This window comes from Carassius auratus, chromosome 31 (genome assembly GCF_003368295.1).
Source record: "Carassius auratus strain Wakin chromosome 31, ASM336829v1, whole genome shotgun sequence".
Taxonomy (NCBI): domain Eukaryota; kingdom Metazoa; phylum Chordata; class Actinopteri; order Cypriniformes; family Cyprinidae; genus Carassius; species Carassius auratus.
The window spans coordinates 14,351,359-14,365,852 of NC_039273.1; the positions used below are offsets into that span (position 1 = coordinate 14,351,359).

At 39.2% G+C, this 14,494-nt stretch overlaps 1 protein-coding gene across 2 annotated transcripts in view; it reads right to left on the bottom strand.

Moving 5' to 3' along the window:
- The window catches only part of LOC113050623 (ras-related protein Rab-6B), an 80,135-nt gene that overhangs the window by 4,902 nt on the left and 60,739 nt on the right, over positions 1–14,494 (bottom strand). For both annotated transcript variants that reach the window (XM_026213799.1, XM_026213800.1), the window contains exons 6-7: positions 9,244–9,337; positions 326–392 (exon numbers count right to left, since the gene is read on the bottom strand). In XM_026213799.1, the coding sequence (XP_026069584.1) occupies positions 326–392; positions 9,244–9,337 (161 nt within the window). The remainder of the gene's footprint in view (positions 1–325; positions 393–9,243; positions 9,338–14,494) is intronic.

A 14,494-nucleotide genomic window follows, 5' to 3' on the forward strand; every position in this document is an offset into this window, starting at 1 on the left:
GTGAAAGTGTATTTTTCTTCTACATTTGGTATTGACTATTTTTGTGACTAACAATATTAATGAAAATGATACATACAATCCTGTAAAGTTAAAGTAACATGTTTATGGATTGGTCTCAGTTAAGTAGTACTTATTGCTGGGGCTGTGGGAGTACATAAGACAAAAACAGAAGAGAAACCATGTGCTCGAGGCCATAAGTAAACACTGAAAGCCAGTCAGTTCTTGATTATTTATATATTATTAAATGTGAAGTAGAGAGCAGCAGAGTTAGACATACGATCTGAATTGCTGAATTGTTTTGGTTTTGAGATCACTGAAAGGATACTGCCTTCTTTGCTTGTCTCCTGCATGCTCTCCATTCCTGGAAGGGCAGCTGCAACACGTCGAAACAGCTGCAGGAGAGAAGAGAAAATGCTGTTAGAGACTTCAGCTGTTAGTAACCTGAAAACTTCATACAAAAATGTTGTCTGTTAAAACAATGGATAGTGGGGAATGCTCTGCAACCATTTTATTAGTTGTTTTATAAGGAATCTATTCAACTGAGGGGAAGTATTGAACATGAGGGCTAAAAACTTTGTTGGTCAAATGAATTAGCAGCACTGACCAACAGAACACTGCTATCTTTATAATAAATTTGGGAGATAAAACATTCTCTCTTCAACAACAATCATATTCTTCTTGCTGCCAATTACAGACAAACAAATGCACTTTATTAGGTACACCTGTTCAGCTGCTCATTAATGCAAATATCTAATCAGCCAATCACATGGCAGCATTTAGGAACGTAGACATAGTCAAGACGATCTGTTGAAGTTCAAACCAAGCATCAGAATGGGGAAATACCTTAATTTGCAAAAAAGTTTGAGGTGGTTTTTGACTTGTCTAAAACAAAAAAGGGTTAATGCAAATAATGGGAGATGGAAATGCATTTGGCAATTAAATTCCTCCATGATGGGATAACTTGACCAACCAGCAATCCGATTTTCTTGCACAGCATCTGAAATGCTGTTATAGTCAGAAGCAAAATCTGTTTTCAGAGTATTTTTGTATAAATGCCTCCCAGAACTGTCTTACATGACTGTGTTCTCAAACAGCAGCATCCACCTCTGAAAGCAATGACCATATTTATTGCATTTCATCTGCTCACTCTGAGGCACAAGTAATTTATTATATATATTCAGTGGCTTCTCCTACTTTTCTTAGTGATATTAGTGCCAGTTTATTTGTAAGTGACAATTTTGTCCTCTTTGACGTGTTGGATGGAAACCGTGCATATTCGCTAATGTATTATGCAATATTCCAATTTTGCACGTAAGTTAAATTAGCAAATTTGAAATGCAGCTTTGTTGCCAGATGGACTGATCTGGGTATTTCAGAAACTGCTGATCTACTGGGATTTTCACACATAACCATTTCTAGGTTTCTGTGGGCAAAAATGCCTTATTGATGCCAGAAGTCAGCGGAGACTGGTTCAAGCTGATAGAAAGACAACCTTAATTCAAATAACCAGAAGGGCATTTCTAAATACACAACATGCTGAACTTTTAAGCACGTAGGAAACAGCAGCAGAAGACCTTATGGGGTGCTAGTCCTGTTAGTTAAGACCAGCAAACTAAGGCTACAATTTGAACTGCCTCACCAAAATAGAAGACAATAGAAGATTGGAAAAAGGTTGGCTGGTCAGATGAGTCTTAATTTCTGCTGCAACAATGGATGGTAGGGTTAGAATTTGTAGTAAATAACATGAAAGCATGGATTCATCCTGCCTTGTATCAATGTTTCAGACTGGTGGTGGTGTAATGATGTGGAGGATGTTTTCTTGGCACACTTTGGGCCCCTTAGGGCTAGTTGAACATCGTTTTAATGCCACCGCCTACCTGAAGATTGTTGCTTACAATATCCATCCATTTATGACCACAGTGTAATGTCTATCTTGCAAAGGCTACTTCCAGCCATCTTGTAATGGTTACTTCCAGCAGGATAATGCATCATAACACAAAGCTCAAATCCTCTCAAACTGTTTTTTTAACATGACGATGAGTTCACTATACCATACTCCACAGTCATCAGATCTCAAATGAATAGAGCAACGTTGGGATGTGATGGAACTGAAATATCTGCATCAGCTGTGTTCCACATGGATCAAAATCTCTGAGAAATGTTCCAGCACACTGCTGAATCTATGCCACGAAGAATTAAGGCAGTTCCGAAGTCAAAATGGGGTTCAAGCTGGTACTAGCAAGGTATATTTAAATAAAGTGGCCGGTGAGTGAATATAGACTTGCATAAGCTTTCAAGGTTGAAGTGGGCTTTGCTTAACAATGTGTGGTTTCACCCACCACTCTGTGAAGGCATCATTATGCTCTTTAGAATATAGTACACAGTCTTAAAGGGGTGGTAAATAAGCTATTTTGAAGGCTTGTGATTATGTTTATGGGGTGCACTGTAACGTGTTCACCCTTCGTATGTAAAAAAAAAAAAATAAATAAATTAAAATAATATTTTTTTTTTTATATTGCCTTATCAATTTGATACCTGAACCTAAATCAGACCCAGAGAATATCAGTGAAGAGGAATAAAAAGAACCTGTGCAAGCACAGCTCTTACAGGACATTTCTGAATGGAATGTTTTTTTTTTGTTGTTTATGTTTTTTTTTGTGTGTACTGTCTTATACATTTTTTAAATACACTGTTATTTGCAAATGCTACTGCTGTTTATGTAATCTTTTGATGTCCTTTTCTATCCTTATTTAAGCTTTAGTGCAGCAGAATACAAGATTGCATTTAGTATTTTTGTAGAGTAATAGTTTAACTTTTAACAGTAACATTCTACTTCAACAACAGTAAAAACTTGCTCTGGTCCATACAAGATGTGTTTTGCAGACCTTAAAAAGCGAATTCTGTAAAATAAAACATCTCCCTTTGCATTAAACTTTGAGCGTCTTACCTTTGCATATGTTGTTTATCACATACTAAAGTAAAAGAGAAAAAAAAATCATAATCAACCAACCCTTTAAAAATAGGATTAAAAAAGGTTCCTAAAGTGGGTTCACAGGGGTTTATATTTATATAGTGTAATGGAAAGATTCCATGGATGTTAAAAGGTACTTAATGGAACTATTGAGGCCAATAAATAACCTTTATTTAAAAGTATTTATTCAATATAGTAAAAACATTATGTCTTAATGACAGGACAAATTATCAGATATGTTAAAATATATATTTTTTGTCTTTATTACTTTTTATTTGCTTGTATGTTTTGAAGCTATATATAGTAAACAGTTCCTAACATTTAATTGTTTTGATTAATTATAAATTCATAATTATTTAAAAAACAAAAGTATTTAGTAATATGTACTAACTAACATACACTTAAGTAATGTGTATATAAAATAGTAATGTGACCACACCTTTAGATATATTAGCAGTATTACATTTTTCTTGGTTATTTCCTTTACCAGGTATGCTTTGCAAAAAAAATACTTTAGTCTATATAACATTTAGTCTAGCCACGGCCCTGTGTCATACTGTGCAGCCTTCTGGCAGCAAACATGAGCTGAACCATTTTTAAACCTGTAAAAAAGCTATTTTGGAGCAATGAAGACTTTCTCTGGTGCACTGAAGCAGACCTGACCAGTTATATATAGCAATAGAAATTAAGATCCCATGCAAGTAATTCTTTTCAGAATCATAAATGTCACAGACTAAAAACCTGCTGACCTTTAAAGTGGACTATGTGAGGAGATGATAAAGGGACAGTAAAAAGCACTTAGTCTGGCTCTGCCTTCTGAAACTTGCAATGCATTGCTAGCACTCCGCTCCTAGCAGGGCAATTAATGGCCCACCACACACCTCCATCACAGCCATCCTCTATAAAGGGCTGTTTCCAGAAGCTATGTGAGGCTAAACTGCAATGATATATAGCCATACTCACGCACAATCATATTAAACAGGGCAGTTAGCTTATGTAGCCAACACTACCCATCTCATTTCATGCCATCAGTCACAATGAATGAGCCACAGCGAAATGGGACACACTGGAACATTAAGCAGAGAGGGTCAGAAAGAAAGACTCGTTTTGTTAACTACCTTCAGAGTCATAATTTAGCTGGGACAAAAACAAAAGAAAACAAAACCATTTCAATTGACAAAAACAGACAGGTCCTGTTCCAAAGAGAGCATTTAATGTATACTTGCGGCCTTGGCTTTCATGCGTCCATACGGTGTCACATTTGTCATTTTACAAATCAGAAGAGTGTGTACAAATACTCGCTTCACACCTATTTGCATAACACAACTGTGTAAGTGTTAGCTAACATATTTATCTACAACAAAAACATTCATCTTTCAGTCTCTTTTTAGTTCTCTGTTTTTTGAAGCAATGTTCCTCTTCAGGAACTCGAGCTGCGTCGAAAACGCTTTGGGGAACGCGCTTAGCTTGAGCGACTCTGAATATTGTGTGTAATCAGTCCAATTGGAAGAGCATGATGTCACAGGCGGGGTGACGTAAGCGACCAGGAAGCTATAAAAAGACGTCTTCAGCAAGCGATCTGTGTGTGAATGTCATTTGTTTGTCTTGTGAGTCTTATTTACTGTTGTCTGTCCAGTAGAGCTCCAAGTCATGTCTAAGAGCAAAGCGAAAACTAAGCATTCAAAGGGCGAATCTGGATTGCATTACAGATTGTGTGTTTCTCCCTGCCCGTGATATATAACAAGTGGGGATACACACAGCCTTTGTGTGGTCTGCCTGTGTTCGAAGCACACTGAGTCAGCTCTAGAGGGGGAAGACTGTCCGCACTGCGAGAGAACGTTGGTGTGGCTTCTTTGTTCCCGGAGGGCTCTCTTTGAGGAGGGAGCCTTCGCCAGCGTTCCCCGCGGTGCCTTCCCCGCTTCTGCTGTTGCAGAATGGCAGCTGCACTCGTGGGGTTCGCAAGTGGATTTGGCGGAGGGAATGGAGACGGGCGAGTCCCTATCTCCTTCCACTTCCGCCAGATCCGGCGTCCAATCTCTGGAGTCGGAAGCACACTCTGCAGTTCCTTAAGCCGACCTGCTTAAAGAGCTAAATGAGGGAGAGGAGATCAAGTCCCATGATATATCAGAGCTAAGAAGGACCGCTGATCTCTCCCTCCGCGCGATTGGGCGGTCCATGGCAGCTATGGTGGCCATGGAGAGACACTTTTGGCTGACCCTGTCCGAAATAAAAGAGCGGGACAGGGTCTGCCTTATGGACGCCCCAATCCAGCCTTCTGGCCTGTTCAGCAACGCAGTCGGCACCGTCGTCAACAGGTTTCAGGAGGCCTGCAAACAGGGGGTGGCATTCCATAAGTTCCTCTCTCGTCGCTCTCTTGGGGCATCTTGACGGGAGGTGCCCAAGCCTCACCCTAGCTCCTCTTAGCGCGAGGCCCAAAAACAGACTCTCGGCCGAGGTCTTCTAGGCCCAAACAAGATCTAAGGGCAGTCATTGAAGCAAAGAAGTCCTCGCCAGAAGCCCAGGGCTTCAGAGGGCAGCCTCTGCTGGGGTACACGGTGCCCGTCTCACCTCAGTGCCCTCGGGGGGCCAATCTGCCAACCCTGCCAGTGATCAAGGGCGCAGCGGTCCCCAGCGAGCATTGTTCTCAGTATCTTCCGCCCGTAGTCGTAGCGGGGCTGAGAATCTACTGCCAAATGTATCTATATGGGTCCTGCACACAGTAGAAAAAGGCTACCGTATTCAGTTCGGCTCTGCATCGCAGATGTTCAATGGGGTTACTCCAACGATAGTCGGCCGCAAGCAGGGTCTGGTTATGGAACAGGACGGGAAAACCCTATTAGAGAAGGAGGCCATAAAGGTGGTCCCTCCTCAAGACAGGGAATCTGGGTTGTACAGCCGGTATTTCATAGTTCCAAAGAAGGATGGGGGGTTGCGTCCGATCACAGATTTGCAGGTCTTAAATCGATCAGTTATGAGATTGAAGTCCAAAATGCTCAAGATCAATCATGTTGTAGCTCAGATCAGGTCCGAGGATTGGTTTGTCACAATAGATCTCAAAGATGCATACTTCCAGATATCCATCCTTCCACAACACAGGAAGTTTCTGAGGTTCGATTTCGGGGGCGAAACTTACCAATATCGAGTACTTCCTTTGGGCCTTGCACTCTCACCCCGCACATTCACAAAATGTGTAGATGTGGCTCTGGTCCCCCTGCACATGCAGGGCATCCGTATTCTAAACTATAACGACGATTGGTTGATTTTAGCTCAGTCAGAGCAGGTTGCGGCTTGGCATCGAGATGTCGTTCTCACACATATGGGGGAGCTGGGTTTGAGACTGAATGCCAAAGAAGAGTGTACTTTCTCCAGTTCAGAGAACCACCAATCTAGGCGTAGTATGGGATTTGACCGCGATGCAGTCGATCCTCATTGAGTCGATCCTCATCTCAGTCGAGAGAGTCAAAGAAGGCTAGTCACTCACTGTCAAACAATTTCAGAGATTGTTGGGTCTGATGGCAGCTGCGTCCAACGTGATTCCTCTTGGCCTGCTGTACATGAGACCCCTACAGTGGTGGCTCAAGACCAAGGGATTTTCCCCGAGGGGAAATCCACTTTAAACTATCAAGGTCACGCGGCACTGCCTCCGTGCCTTAGACATGTGGAAGAAACCTTGGTTCTTGAATCAGGGCCCGGTGCTGGGAGCTTCTTGTCGCCGTGTAATACTAGTGACGGATGCATCCCTCACTGGTTGGGGTGCGGTCACCAGTGGCCACCCTGCCCATGGTCTGTGGAGCGGTCACCATCTGACATGGCATATAAATTGTCTAGAAATGCTAGCAGTTTATCATGCACTGAAGCACTTCCTCCCAGACCTAAGGGGTCACCATGTGTTGATGTGCACAGACAACACATCGGTGGTGTCTTACATCAACCACCAGGGAGGTCTGCGTTCGCGCCCTTGTACAGACTGGCGCACCAGATCCTTGTGTGGTCCCAGAGCAAACTCCTCTCATTAAGAGCAATATATATTCCCTGGAAACTAAATATGGGAGCAGACATACTAACGAGGCAGGGGCCGAGGCCCAGGGAATGGAAGCTTCACCCCGAGGTGTTGGACCAGATATGGAGAGATTTTGGCAGAACTCAAGTAGACCTCTTTGCGACTCAAGAGACATCACAATGTCCCCTTTGGTTCTCTCTAGTTCATCCAGCTCCTAATTTGTTTTACAAATAAAACTGAGATGAAACTGAAACATTTTATTATTCTATACTAAAGTAGGCCTACGGAACTGGAATTTTTAAAAACTGAAAATTAACAATGTTCTTGCTATGCATTTATAATGAAACTTCATATTATTAGAAATTATAGCAAGGAAACATTGCTATACAACAAATGATTCTATTTGTATTATTATCAAAACTTGTTTAGCATTGTATTATTTACACAAGAGTTGAATTTCATCCTGGAAAGGATCTGACTCCCTGCAATTCTTCAATCAATATTTGAGTTATTATACTCTGTGAGGTAATGAGTTTAACTAATGGTGCTGTTATTGAAGAAATAACAATGAAAATGTAGGTATTGATTGTAATCTCAGATGAATGTGGTTCCCTGCTCCAGACAAGACAGAATCAAACGTCTGCAAGCAAACACATTCTCCAGTCAGTTGGAAATTACCTCAATTTGTAATGGAGACTGGAACAAGTCAGTTCCATGTCTGGTGAAAATAATATGTTGTGTCAGAGATTTAGCATATTTTAGTGTTGTTCTATCAGTGCTGAGCTTCTGTGAAACAGTGATACATGGCTTTGAGAAGAATAAAGGCTTAGTGTCCAGTACAGCTGATGGAACAATGAACAATAACACAGCTCATTATTACTTTTAAAGAATGACATGTACTACATAGAATAAGCCTCAAGTTTCACACTGTAACTGTAAAATGGAGAGATCTGACTTCTAATTTTATATTAATGCACAAAATTAATACAGTTCAATATTAGGATAATTAATTATATTACTTGGTGAAAGAATTCAATATAAAGTATTTTTATTTATAAACAATAAATGTCACATTTATTGACCACTTATATTATTAAGTACATGGGTTTTTATACTGTAGTTCAGAGACCCCCCAGAGTGCTACTAGAGGGTGCTTTGGGGTATATGAAAAAGAAAACTTTTTACCATTAAGTATTTTAAATATTTACTGACATATGTTTTAAACTACATTTTTCTTCAGATTTATTTTTTGTGAAAACCGTTTTTCTCCAAAAAAACATTTTATCATTTACCTGACATTTAACACAATAATTGTATAATTTAAAATATTTACTGAATTTGGTAATTTGGGTATTTTTTATATATAATACTAATGTTCAAGATATATTAATGTCAAACATCCCTTATATGCACTAAAATTCTAGAATGACTATTACTTCAATACAGTGAACTATAACATAATGTGTGCTTTAAAGATTTGTATAATTAAAAAGCTAAAAAAAAATTTTTTTTTCCAATATGACCTTCAAGAAATGTTGACTATTTTATGACGTCACATCTCTATCTATAAAGTCTTCCTAAAAGAGGCACAATTTGTAAACAGTGAAGTGAAGTGAGTGCCATACAGTATGTGTGGCCAAGTATGGTGTCCCATTGTGCTCAGCATTTAATCCATCCAAGTGCACACACACAGCAGTGAGTAATAAACACAAACCTGGATCAGTGGGCAGCAATTTTGCTGTGGTTCTGATGACTTGTTTCAAGAGTCTCACCTCAGTCGTGGCATTGAGGGTGGAAGAGAGCACTGGTCATTCACTCCCCCCACTAACAATCCCTGTTGGTACCAAGACTCAAAACCCGCAAACTTTGTGTTACAAGTCCAAATTTCTAACCATTAGGCCACAACTGTTATTGTATTTGACTAATTACTCAACCTTTAACTCAAAGTAAGCAAAGTTTTATAATTCTAACAGAAGCGAGACAGGACGACTGAACGACTGGCACAGTCTTTGATCCAGTCAGACAGAGCTGACATTAACATACACAAACACACACACTTTAGCCCACACAACACACACTGTTTGCTGTACATACGGCTTTCAGAGAGAGAGAGAAAAAAAACACAGCAGTGCTGCACACAACATCTGATCTCTTCCACCTTGGTGCTTAGTCATCCTGAATCATGCTTTCAACTGCACCTCAGAAGAGAAATCAGAACAAACGCAGAGCATTTCTCACACTCACATACTGACAGTGTTGGGGTAAAACTCACCTGTTTGACGTTGTAGCCTGTCTTGGCACTGGTCTCAATAAACATCACACTCAGCTCCTTGGCCCGCTGCTCACCTTCCTCAATTGTGATTTGCCTGTGAAAAGGTTGAAGATTTGTATTCATGAGTTTATTTATAAAATATTACTGAAATACAATGACACCTGCTGAAAAACCATGAATTTACAATCTGGTTTAGTGCTGGTCTGGATACTGGATCAGCACCGCCGTGCTAATCACCAGCCAAAAATATTGCTGGTTGATACTCAGCTCAACTCAACACAACACAATATCTCTTGCTGACTTGTTCACCAACTGCGTTTATAAGTTGCTCTGAGTAAAACTGTAAAATCATAACTGTAAATGTAAAGTCAAAAAAAATCTCCTTTGATGGCCATTCATAAATAGCCAGCCATTCTGATACAAGAATTTATTTATTTATTTGCAAGTATTATATAAATTATATATTTTTTCCATCCAGTAGATGTATGATAGGGCAAGAAATGTTTTACTTGTTTGGGCTTGTTTTGCATAATTTGCATTTTTTTGTATATTTTATAGACCTTGTTTATAAAATGTGCTTTATTTTGAACATATGGCATTTGCAGAGCAGCTGATTGGCTCAAAAACAATTGCGTTCAGAACTGAGCGCCCTTGAGCACAGATTACAGATTTTTGTATCAGGTTTTGTGCACTAGCTGAGCATCAGACATTAAGATGAATGGGAATGGGCTGAAGGATACTTTTATCCAGACCTCCTTGGTCAAGACACCTTCACACCAGCATCAAAAACACAACACCTGCTGGAGATCAGCTACTGTATACTGGTCTTGGCAGGAGGGAACCCATGAAGAATAATGGCAAAGAGATGTCACATTACCAGGACAACACATAAAGCAAATAATCATTCTGCCAGTAATGGCAACCACTATAATGAAACTGCCCAGCCTTGACAAGAGCCCTAGAAGATTCATGAAAATAGCAATAATGGAAATGTAGTATTTGATAAAGTGGTTAATAGGTCACAGATTATGGGTAAAGTATTATTATATAGCACAGGCTGAGACTGAGACAACGGTACCCGTCATTGCTTCCCTCCCCTCATCTCTACTGACTCTAATTAATTGATGTAGAAACTGATTAATTGTACAAAGGGAAGGCTCATTAATTAAGCTTCATTTGTATGACACACTTGTGACATTAATCCATGTCTGTGACTAAGGAGCATGTTTATGTGTGTATGTGAGGGGGCTGAGAGAAATGAGTAGGCTGAAGACGAGACTTGCTGTATCTCAGAGCAGTGAGATGTGAATAGGACATGCTGTATTTAAACCACTGAGCTCTGTCTGCCGGGACAGCTGTGATGTAACCATTTTTTTGTTCTCTTTTGTTCTCTCCACAGACAGGAGCTCAGAGGCATTTTGTGAGTTTACTTAACTCATGAATTGCATTCTTGGCTCGCTGCTTCTCAAATTATACAGCTCATTCTCTGTAAATGGTGCCAACTGTGCCCCCAAGACTTGCTATTGATATAATTACTGTAATGCTGAACTTAATTACATTATTTAATTGAAATTCACTCTAAATAGAATTATATCTAAGTACGGCTAAATTCTAAAACTAAAATGTTGTCAATCATTTTCATCTCATCATTTGCATAACCCCACTGATCAACATTACATTTTAATTAGTAAAGAAAAAAGAAATCCTACCTAAATTTAGTTTTTATTTAAATTAAAATAAAATTAATTGATGTACGCAGGTTTTTGTATATATTTACTCAAGTCTTTTCCTTTCAATTTCTGTTATGTTGAAACATCAACTTGGTTATGCTGGGACCTTTCCCCTTTCATATATATATATATATATATATATATATATATATATATATATATATATATATATATATATATATATATTTAGACACATTATCACAGTTTATTTGCTAAAGTTTAGAAAATGTTAATACAATATGACAAAAACTCAGAGTTAAACTGTGTCAGAACAAATTCATCTTGATGATGTCAGATAACACGAGTGTCTGAATAATTTTTGGTCCCAAGTGTTTACCAATGGAAACCTTGACAAGACGCATGCCTGTTTCACACATAATCCTTCTGCAGTGTGTATGCAGTCCGTGTGCATTACGTATGTGGTGCAGAAGCAGCACGGACTCATACTCATTGTGCATTCACACAAGACGCGTTTGCAGTCTGCTACTCGGTACGTGAATGATCGCTGCACTGCTGCAGACGCAACACTCCTGGAACGCACTGACAGACCCCAACCGCGTGAATGCTGGAATCTGTTAACATGGGTGCGTAAAAAAAGCAGACGGAGTATGTGTGAAACAGGCTTAAGGTTGTTTGCACCTTGTGCAATGTGGAAATCGTTTACAGCTTTCTCAAGCAGTTTGTGATGCATTTTGGAAACAGGAGATGAGACCCTGCTCTAATGCACCACCTGTCTTGAGAAACCCATTCTCAAAGACTTAACGTTACTTTTAGTCATTATTTTATTTGGGTAGAACACATATTCTGAATGCATAATAATGGATAAAACATTGTGAAAATGTGTAATCATTATTATGGTGATATCATGGTTATAAGTACTATCACAATATTGTTTTCTACTTATTATTTTAAGGACATATCATTATATTATTTAAAATAAACGGTGTGGTTTTTAATTTAGGTGATTTCTGCCTATGATTCCAACTTGACTTACTTCTGTCTCAGAGATAACATGGTCTCTTCAGAGATGCAGTTCTCTATTCATCCATGGCAGAACTATGAAGGTAGTTCTTCGTTTTTCAAAGCTACTGTGACAATTGAAGAATTTGACGGATATGAACATCAGATGTGGTTTGATGTGGTTTTGTTTTATGATCAAAGTGCCTCCAAACAGTGCAGATATGTTTTCACGCCCTTTTCTTATCTATTAAAGAGTGTGAAACTGCTTTTCACTTTTCAGTCACAACCCTTCAGGGAAGGAAAATTGTGACAGCAGAAAAACTGGTAAGATAAAAAAGATTTCTATTTTTCAACATCTAAGTAAAATAAATGACTTCAGAAAACCAACCCAAGGACTCCAAACCTGACCCTGAAGTCTATCTCTGGCTGATGAATGTGCTTTTGAAGTCCCTCAGTAGCCACAAACTAAATATTTTGATATTCACAAAAAGATAAGATGGGATTAAGAAGAAGGTGTGTATCTTAAGTTATAAATGTTGATAGAGCAGAATCTTGTCAGCAGGTCTGCTGAATCTTTTGGTTATAAATGTTTTCTCCAGCGCTATCGTAGGCTCACAGAAACAGCACATACATATTTAGCATGCATGTGTAACGGAGTTATCTGACAATATATAAAAGTTATTGTGATTACATTCAGGAGTTTAAAAGTCCTTTCAGGGCTCACTTCTTCACAAACTCATTTGTTTTATCAATAACTCTATGAAATGGCGAAAAAGCATTCAGCACTGCTCTTGGTACATCTTGATCTTGAAATAGTTGATTATAATGTGCTGCAGGCTGTCAAAACCTGGGGTTTTCCACACAACGCATTTCCTTTTTTTCAAGTGGACATCAAATTGAATGTGTTCGAAGCTTTAGATTGATGTATACAGTACTAGGTTGGGCTGAATGTGTCTCTTTTCTTTTGCTATTGGCTCAAGGGTAGGTAATCTCAGCTGACATCAAGTAGACTGTTTGGAAGTGTACAGTGCCATCTGTTTCTCTGAGAGAACAAACATCCTCTGGACAGAAATTCATGCATTACACCCACACTGACTTTAAATACGTTATTTCAACAAAATTGCAGTATAAGACGTCACTTCCTTCGCCAAATTAGGAAATTCAACCCGCCACAGAAGCTGCTGAATCAGTTCTACTCTGCCATCGAGTCTGTCCTGTGTTCATCCACAACTGTCTGGTTTGGTTCAGATACCAAATCAGACATCAAGAGACTACAACATAAGGATTGCTGAAAAGATTATTGATTCCCCGTTCCCATCCTCCAAGATCTTTATACTTCCAGAGTGATGAAAAGGGCTAAGAAAATCACTATTGACCCCACAGACCTTAGCCCACTCTCTCTTTCAACTGTTGCCCTCTAGTCGGGGGCCAGGCACAAGGACAGTTTTTTTTTCCTCGCCGGCTAATCAGCCTGAACAACATTTAATCTCTACTGTGTAATATGTTAATATGTTGTCTGCAAATGTTTGCACTATGTCTGTACTTTCTCCTGCACTGGAAGCTCCTGTCACCAAGACAAATTCCTTGTGTGAGTAAACATACTTGACAATAAAGCTCTTACTGGCTTCTGACTTCTGGTGTGTGCATATATTGTATGTATATAAAACATTATATAAATGATATAAACACACATATATCGCAGCAAATGTTCTGACAGGTTGCTCATTCCTGACTTATTACTGGGTGCCATGGCAACAGTCTGACCCAAGGTTTTTAATATCTTTCTTGTGCACAGAGACACTCGCTACACTGTGACAGAGGATCCGCCTTCAATCGTATAACTGCCGCTCTCAGTCGTCCAAAGTGTGATTGCAGATTCAGAGTCACAACAGGAGCAGTCGGCATAGAGCATCTATAGAACACTACAAACCCCATATGATGAAGTGCACGTGAAGTTACCAGCCCATTGTCACCACTGCCATAAAGTTAGTACACTGGCAGTAGTACAGTATGTCTAGTGTCATAGCGTTCATATTTAATGGAACTAATGTCCAAGATGCCAGGCCCTGCTAAACCTTTCACTTCCTCTGACACAATAACTACATGGCACTTTCTGCCATGCCACAAACACTTTAATCCTCCCCAGGGCATCATGCCATCGTTATACAAATCCCACAGTGTCTGTCTTCTTTCACAACAACTAATTCAATGTCATCTACTGGTCTAAAGCCAGTCTTATCTAATGCTATGAAACAGCCTAAATCTATTCTCCTTTGACAGTCAATATTGTTAAAGTTCTTGTCTAACATCATGAGACACTCTAATCTCACAACTTTATGGTGTGATGTGAATTTATCAATGTCATTGATTTGTTATCATTTTGGATTCAGAAGCCTTGGAAATCAGGTTTATATTACAGTAAACTTCAGAAATGTAGGGTCTGCAATTTTAAATCTCTTATTTTTAAATATCTTGTTATGTCAAGTCTCTTGTGTGATCAAAAACACAGCGATATTGGGAAATATGATTTAATATATCTTCTATTTTAATATATTACAAAA